Here is an 8,661-nt window from a genome sequence, read left to right as displayed (position 1 = left end):
TGCCCCAAATCACCAGAGGATCAGGAAAGAAAAGGAGACCCCCCCCCGCAAAGACTGAGCCATTGACACCTGCCCACAGGAAGCCCTGGAGCATGTGAACTCAGCCCGAGAAGAAGGGAAAAGGTATCAGGGGATGGGAAAGGGCCTGTTCTCTGGAGGGAGTCAGCAGCCCCCCATGGGGACTAAGGACAAAGAGCCAGAAATGAAGTTCAGCCCCCTTTGGCTGGGCCGTGGCACTGGCAGGGCCGGGATGAGCCATGGCTTCACCTCTGCCTCTCCAGGCTGACCTAGGGACATCCAGGTGATGAAGCTATAAGGAAAGTGCAACCCTGCCTCCATCCCACCATCCTGATCCCCGTCCAAAGCCCCCACCCCATTCCCTGATCCCTAGATCCTCCCATTACCTATTCCTCCCAGATTCCTCCCTGACCCCGCCCCCATGAACCCCTCTCTCTCCTGCTCCCTTCACTCTCCTTGTACCTGCCCCACCCCCATCTCCCCAGACCTCCTCCCTACCCCCCACCCCAGCTTCCTCTCCCTCCCACCCCTGCCCCCGGGCCCCGCCCTCTGCACGGGCCCTGGGGCTCTGAGCCTGGCCACTGGCCGCGAAGGGGTTAACCAGGGGCTTTGTCAATGTCCTGGGAATGGGGCGCGGGCCCTTTAAATCCCAGCCCCTCTCCTTTCCCCGCTTCCTTCCCGGCCCAGGAAGCTGCGCATGCGTGTCCGGGCCTGGAGAGCCGTGGGCCAGAGAGTCCCTCCACGCGCATGCGCGCCCATCTGTGGCCATGCGCGTGCTAGTGGGTGAGTGGAGCGCGCTGCAGGGGCCGGGTATGGGGGTGGTTGGGTGGCAGGGGACAGCAATTAAGCGAGGCGTTAATTGCAGGGCTAATGCGGTTGTGCGTGTTCCCCAGCGCCTGGGCTTGGATGTGCATCCGGTTTGGGAGCTGAGCTCCACCTAGCCGCGGGGAGATGGGGCTGGCACTAAATCTCCCCTCCCCCCCGTAAGGCTTCCTCATGCACCAGGGCGCTGGGGTAAAATGGGGCTGCAGTCAGGAGTGAGGGGCACCGGCAGAGTTCGGGAGGCAGGGCTGGGCTAGCAGGTGGCTGCGGGTCGGGAGTGGGGGCACTGGCAGAGCTGGTGGGGAGCCCAGGGTTGGGCTGGCAGGGGGCTGTAGGTCGGGAGTGAGGGGCACCAATCCTTGAAAGTGTCTATTTAAATCAGGAGGTGGGACCGGCTTTGTGGGCGGAGCCTTGACCCAGCTGTTGAGGAGCCGAGGGCACGAGGTGACCCATGTCTCTCGCCGTCTGGGGCCAGACCGGATCAGCTGGGTAGGTGATTGGGGAAGGGGGGTGACTCCAGGATAATTGGGCTCATAGGAGCAGCCACAGAGGTGCAGGGGGTTAGGAGCCCAGTGGCCCAGGTTTAGGTTCGCTCCCCGTCCTGGGAATTAGTACTCAGCCCTAAGACTCCAGGCTGGTCCTAGTGGCATCGCTCCAGCTGTTCCTCCCTGGGGGCTGCCAACTGATGTGCCTAGACTACTTCTGCCCCTGTTTTCGCTGCCAATTTAGGACTCCAGAACCCTGCCTGGTTTTGCCAGACGCGTATGTCGGTTACAAACACAGACACAGGTCTCAACCATGTCCCACAAACTGCAGGCTTAACTGAAAGCAGCTTAAGAAATGTTCTTGTCTCTAACAATCTCTAACAGATGCCCAACTCCCAATAGGGTTCAACCCCCAAATAGATTATGAGTTTACCCTGTGTAAGCTTTATACAGGGTAAACTCATAAATTGTTTGCCCTCTATAATATTGATAGAGAGAGATGCACAGCTGTTCCCCCTCCCCCCCCAGGGGGGAGGGGGAACATGCTCTGGGTTAATTAATAAATAAAAAGTGATTTTATTAAATACAAAAAGTAGGATTTAAGTGATTCTAAGTATTAACAGACAGAACAAAGTGAATTACCAAGCAAAATAAAATAAAACACACAAGCCTATGCCCAATACAGTAAGAAGCTGAATAAAGATAAAATCTCACCCTTATGTTCCAACAAGCCTCTCTTACAGACTAGTCTCCTTCTAGGCTGGGTCCAGCAATCACTCACACCCCTTGTAGTCACTGTCCTTTGTCCCAGTTTCTTTCAGGTATCCTTGGGGGTGGAGAGGCTATCTCTTGAGCCGGCTGAACACCAAATGGAGGGTTCTCCAAGAGGTTTAAATAGACTTTCTCTTCTGGGTGGACACCCCTCCCTGCCCCTGTGTACGATCCAGCTACAAAAAGGAGTTTTGAAGTCACATGGGCAAGTCACATGTTCATGTGTGACTGAGTTCCTTACCGTCCAAGCCAGATTCCTGGGAAAGCTCAGATGTGGATTGGTGCCTCCAAGTTCATTGTTTGCTTAAGTGTTTCTTGATTGGGTACTTCCTGAGAATAGTCTTTTCTCAGGAAGCTGACCAACTGCTTCACTGAGGCTGCTTAAAATTAAACAAGTAGATAGCCAATATTCATAACGTTGAATACAAAAATCATACATGCATACAAATAGGATAAATATATTCAGTAGATCATAACCTTTACAGAGATATGTTACATGGCATATGTAGCATAAAACATATTCCAGTTAGGTCTTATATACATTCAGAAGCGTATTCCCATAAAGCATTATGGGGTGTAACGTCACACTCCTATTGTGCTGGGTTATATCAGAGCCATCTACCCTCACGGTCCAGGGCACAGCCTTCAGGGATCAGGAAGGAGCTGGCTTAGTGCAGCAGAGCAGGGTGAGATTAACCAGGGGCATATGTGAGTGAGGGGCTGGTCCAGGGTATGAGGGGAGACTGGACTGGCTTGGTTTAGGGGCTCAGTAGGGGCGAGTGGGGAGACTGAGCTGTGTTGAATACCATTTCTCTCCTGTCTCCCCAGGATGAATTGGCCCGCTCCGGCCTGCCCCCTTGTGATGCTGCGGTGAACTTGGCTGGTGAGAATGTTCTCAACCCCCTTCGCAGGTGTGTCCGGAGCTTTGGGCGTGCTGGGGGAGAATAATCCCTGTAACAACCCATATAGCGTCCCTTCCGTGAAGGACAGAAATGGGGATGACTCGGTCTCTCCCTGTTCTCCTGTACTACCCATAATGCAGTGGAGGTGGGGCAGGACGGAAGGGTTGTATTTTGCAAGTTGGGGATGAATTGGGGTTGAAACATAATTGTCACTAGGAACCTTTCTTCTCAGAGGTCTTGTTTCCAGGGGGAAGCATTAGGAGAGTGCACTAGTGGGGTATAAAGAGTGTTGCCCAATGTCTGGCCTGTCTTGTGACACTGATGCCAGCAGCCCCATCACACCTACCCTAGGCACCCACCCAACTGTCTCCCACATATTGGAAGGTGCTGATTCCACTCACCCAACTGCCATCCCCCAAAACTCCCAGTTCCCCCCACTCTCCCTGAGACAGGGAGCCTTTTTCACCTACTTCTGGGTAGTGTGTGTGGGAGAGGGTCCTGCCTCCCATTGCTCTGGGGCATGGTGATTTGTGTCGCTCCCCTGTACTGCCTGGGGGAGGGCAGGGGAATGGGTGGCTCTCCTTTAGGTACTGCAGAGGGGGCTTGGTCAGAATGTGAAACTTCTGCTAGGAAACTTTCTCCTCCCGGGTCATTATTTCTGGGGGAAAGTTTAGTGGGGTGCACGGTACGGTATAAATAGCTGCTTGTTGGGCTGGGATTGGCAGAGGAGAATGGGGGGGGGGTGATTGGGCATCACCCCTTTGTGCTCTCTCCACCTGCAGGTGGGATGATCCCTTCCGCAGGGTTGTGGTCACCAGCCGGGTGGCGACCACCAAGACCTTGGCCAAGGCCATCGCCGAGGCCGAGAGGCCGCCCCGTGCCTGGGTCCTCGTCACTGGCGTAGGTATTTATTGTGCATGGCCAGAGTGCAACTCTCACCATCCTGTCCCATGGTATCCCCCCACCAGGTGGAAATAGTCCCTGGGAAGTGACCAGGAAGAGTGTGGCCTCTGGAGGTTACTGGGCTGCTGAGGGGACAGGAGAAATAGTCCCTAGGTGCAGCACCACCTCCCATAACAGCATTGTGTCCGCCTGCCACAGAGAGGAAATAGTCCCTGTGGTGCATCCTCGTTGCACAGCTTTCGCCACTGAGAGAAAATAGTCCCCATTCATGAGAGGACACATCACAGCACCTTGTGGAACAATTGTGCTTCCACCATTGCACAGAGGAAAAATAGGCCCCGAGGAAAAATAGGCCCTGGGTAGAGCACACATTGCACATCCTTCCGCACCTGAGCGGATATACCGTCCCCCCTCTAGTGCAAGACAAAGTGCGGCCCTGTGTGGCACTGGTGTTCTTCCACCACTAGGGAGGAGGGAAAATTGGCCTGGGGTGCAGCACAGTCTATCATGACACATTGTGATCCTTCCGCTGCAGAGAGGGGGAAAAATAGTCCCTCCTCTTGTCCTTGAGGTACAAAGCACAACTCTGGTGACACTGATGTTCTTCCACCATTGGGAAGAGATGGAAAAATAGTCCCCTGGCCAAATAAAACCTCCTGTGGAACTGTGTCCTTCCACCACCGAGAGAAGAAAATTTGCTTTGTAAGAGAATGGAGCCCAGCCCCCATGACATCAATGCGCTTCTGCCATTGGAGCAGGAGGGAAAATAGTCATGTTCCTCCCTGTCGCCAGGTGCAATTGCTGCAGGAGAGGGAGGGATATCAATGAGGGGTAGGGCTATGTGCACTGTCAGCACTACAGTTCCCTGCCCATTGCCCGGCAGGGTATTACCGCCCCAGCCCCACGGCTGAGTACACTGAGGAGAGTCCCGGCGGTGACTTCGACTTCTTCTCGCGCCTGGTGAGCGCCTGGGAGGCAGCGGCTAAAATCCCCGGGGACGGCACGCGCCAGGCGGTGGTGAGATCTGGTGCGTCGGGGCATGGGGCCTTTCCCCTCAAGGAGCACCAGATGCTATCTGACCTCATGGCAGAGACTGGCTGGCTCGGGGTGGGCGGGCATGGGGCCTGTCCCCTCTAGGGATCACTGGCTTCCATCTGACCTCAGGGCAGGCACTAGCTGGCTCATGGAGGTGGGGAATGAGACACGGGCCCTTTCTCCTCTAGGGGATGTTGGCTCCCATCCGGCCCCAGGGTGGGTACTGGCTGGCTCAGGGGGGTGGAGAATGGAGCATGGGGTTTTTCCCCTTGGGGGCACTGGCCCCAAGGCTGGCTTGGGCTGGGAGACTGTGGCTGGCTTGGGGAGGGAGGCGTGGCTGGCTGTCTCCAGGGTCTCTCTCTGACTTTCCTCTTCCTGCAGGTGTGGTGCTGGGGAAGGGCGGAGGCGCCGTCTCCCAGATGCTTTGGCCTTTCCGGCTGGGCCTGGGGGGCCCCGTGGGCTCCGGCCTCCAGCCCTTCCCATGGATCCACGTCCGGGACGTGGCTGGTGTTGTGTGCCACGCTCTGGAAACGGAGGGTGTCCACGGGGTTCTCAACGGGGTCTCCCCAGCTTCACCTAGCACCTCCAATGCCGATTTCGCCCGGGAGCTGGGCTCAGCCCTGGGGCGCCCGGCCCTGCTGCCCCTGCCCAGCTGGGCGGTGCGGGGCGTCTTTGGCGCTGAGCGGGCCGTCATGCTGCTGGAGGGCCAGCGGGTGGCGCCAAAACGCACTCTGGAGAGTGGCTACTGCTTCGTGTACCCCGACCTGCCCTCTGCCCTGCGGGACATTGTGTCCTGAGCGGCTGAGGGGGGGTTGATCCCAGTGCCCTGAGGACCCTCCTCTTCTGGGGAATCACCCCAGTGGGAGCCTCACCCCCCCCCCCCCCGAGACCCCTAATCTCTGGCTCCCACAGCCCAGCTCTGAGCTTCCCAGCTGTCTTAGCCTGAACTTTGTGGGGTTCATCATGAGCCATCCCCAGTATCCCTCCAATACTCCCCAGCCTCTTGCTGGGGGTCACCCCATTCTTAGCCTCCCCAGCCCCCTTCTCTGAGTGGGAATGCTCCCTTCTGAGCCCCTCCAGAAATCACCCCTCCCCAGCCCTTCTCGGGGGGGGGGGCACCCCACTGTGACTTTCCTGCCCTACCCCCATCTGTGCTGCACTGACTGTGTGTTCAGGTGGTTTTCAAGCTCCTGGTCCTTTATGGAGCTGAGGTTCTGTAGCAATGGCTGCTGGGAATTGCAGTTTTTGGCTGCACTGCAGCCCTCCCTCCCTCCCACCCTGTATACAACCTTGTCCAGTTTGCAATAAACTGCTGGTGAGTCAATTGCTGTTGTTTGCAGGGAGTGGGGGCGGGGGGAGGGAGGTCACTAGGTCGATGGTGGTGCTTAGGGCTGAGGGGGGGATTCATAGGCTGCACTGTCCTCATACAGTCAGTGCTGACCCCAGTTGCGTGCAGCTCCCAATACAGTGGGAGAGACCAGGCAGTGAATGGGACCCAGCTGTCCAGGAGGATAGTGCAGGGTGCTCATCCTTAGGGGGGGCTGATAGGTCGTAGGGCGGGGAGAGGGAAGGGGAGCCAGGAGTCTGGGAGGGCAATGCAGGGCCTTTGCCGCTAGGGGGGGTCTCATGGCTCTTAGGGGAGGAATGAGGAAGGTGCCTCGGAACAACCATGGGGCTCATGTACCAGGTGAGAGGGCTGAGTCAAGTGGAGATGAGGGCTGGCTGGGCTCTGGGGACCAGACAATAGCTTCCTGGCCGGGGGTGTGGGTCTGGGTACCCCAGTGTGGGGCTCTTTTGGTTATTCCTGTGTGGGCATAACAGCCTCCATGCAAGTGGTTGTACCGCTATAACTGTAGAGGTGAAATTGCATCTCTGACCCAAATAGTTATGCTGCCACCGACTCTGGCTGTGGTTCTGGCCTTGTTTTCATGCCTCAGAAAACAATGGAGAAGGCGTGCCAGAATGCTGCCCGTGTAATATACAAGTGTTGATCTGTTCCTTTGGAACACCTCGGCCGACACCTCTTTGAACTGTCCCCGGCGTCTCTCACTGTCCCTTGTGTGTTTCAGTTCGCTTTTGCTGATGGAAATTTCTCCTGGCATCATTGTTTTGTGGAAAATGTATATTCCACAAATCCCCATTTTCCAACAGGAAACCATGGTTCAACTTTTTTCCTCACTGCCCTAATGTAACAGTAAGCCATGGGGTAAATAATGAAAGGCTTAGTTCCTGCAGACAGGCTGCATTCTCCTCTAGATCTCTGTGCAATCATTCCCCCTGGCAAATGAGTGCTCCACTGTGCATCAAGGGGACTGTGCATATGTAGTCCTGAGTTTATCCCCCACCCCAGAGGCTGTAATTAAACATAGTGAGTGTCTCTCTTTGACTTGAGAAGAGAGCCAAAGCTCAAGGCCTAGCCAGTTGTTTCCATTAGGGGTATTTTCTGGGATGCACTCTAGTTTATTTCCAAAGATAATCCATCAAGTCCTCTTTCCCTGAACACAGCTGCAGTTAGTGCTTCCGTTTGCTGCTCCAAACCAGCCCTTCCAGCTGGCGCCTCTGTTACTGTCTGCTTGGCCTTCTCTCTGCCCCTTCTCCCTCGTGCACAGACAAAACCTGTATCACCAAGCAAAGCCCTAGCCCCTGCCTGGGAAATCTATTGAGCTGCTTCTGCTCTAGCTTTTCTATGTGCCTGTGTTTTGGATTCTACTGCTGTTGTGTCAGCCACTCAACTGCAATGGCTTCTTTACATTGATCCTGCATGAAAGGTAATGCCCCACCCATCGCTACAAGGTTTAACGATGGGACGATCGAGGTGCTAGAGGAGTACTCAAGGAAGACAAGGCTATTGCAGAGAAGCTAAATGAATTTTTTGCATCATTCTTTACTGTAGAGGATGTGAGGGAGATTCCCACACCTGAGCCATTCTTTTTAGGTGACAAATCTGAGGAACTGTCCCAGATTGAGATATCATTAGTGGATGTTTTGGAACAAATTGATAAACAGAAATAAGTCACCAGGACCAGATGGGATTCACCCAAGAGTTCTGAAGGAATTCAGATATGAAATCTTAGAGCTACTAACTGTGGTATGTAACGAATCACTTAAATCAGCCATACCTGATGACTGGAGGATAGCTAATGCAACACCGATTTTTTTTTTTTTTTTTTTTAAGTCTCCAGAGGCAATCCTGGTAATTACAGGCCGGTAAGGCTGACTTCAGTACCAGACAAATTGTTTGAAACTATAGTAAACCACAGAATTATTACACAGACAGATGAATATAATTTGTTGGGGAAGAATCAACAAGGGTTTTAGTAAAGGGAAATCATGTCTCACCAATCTACTAGAATTCTTTGGAGGGGATCAACAAGCATGTGGACAAGGGAGATCCAATGGATATAGTGTACTTGGACTTTCAGAAAGCCTTTGACAAGGTCCCTCACCAAAAGCTCTTAAACAAAGTAAGCAGTCATGGGGTAAGAGGGAAGGTCCTCTCATGGATTGGTAACTGGTTAAAAGATAGGAAACAAAGGGTAGGAATAAATGGCCCGTTCTCAGAATGGAGACAGGTAAATAGTGGTGTCCCCCAGGGGTCTGTATTGGGACCAATCCTAGTTAACATAATCATAAATGATCTGGGAAAGGGTAAAGAGTGAGGTGGCAAAGTGTTAAGATGATACAAAATTACAAGGGTAGTAAAGTCCAAAGCAGACTGTGAAGAA

General features: G+C 54.2%; 1 protein-coding gene across 2 annotated transcripts; it reads left to right on the top strand.

Moving 5' to 3' along the window:
• The first annotated feature begins 704 nt into the window (after positions 1 to 704).
• On the top strand, positions 705 to 6,260 carry SDR39U1 (short chain dehydrogenase/reductase family 39U member 1). 2 transcript variants are annotated; one of them, XM_048820758.2, is made up of 6 exons: positions 705 to 801; positions 1,223 to 1,329; positions 2,925 to 3,007; positions 3,781 to 3,902; positions 4,785 to 4,918; positions 5,318 to 6,260. In XM_048820758.2, the coding sequence occupies exons 1-6, from the start codon at positions 786 to 788 to the stop codon at positions 5,750 to 5,752; spliced, it is 897 nt and encodes a 298-aa protein (XP_048676715.2). In that variant the 5' UTR covers positions 705 to 785; the 3' UTR covers positions 5,753 to 6,260. The 2 variants fall into 2 exon arrangements, with proteins under 2 accessions (XP_048676715.2, XP_048676717.1); XM_048820760.2 differs by having other exon boundaries at positions 706 to 801; positions 4,785 to 4,928.
• The last annotated feature ends 2,401 nt before the right edge of the window (positions 6,261 to 8,661 follow it).

The sequence above is a fragment of the Caretta caretta genome, chromosome 13, assembly GCF_965140235.1.
Source record: "Caretta caretta isolate rCarCar2 chromosome 13, rCarCar1.hap1, whole genome shotgun sequence".
Classification (NCBI taxonomy): Eukaryota; Metazoa; Chordata; order Testudines; family Cheloniidae; genus Caretta; species Caretta caretta.
The sequence above is the reverse complement of the archived record's forward strand: the minus strand, read 5'-3'. Positions and strand labels throughout refer to the sequence as shown.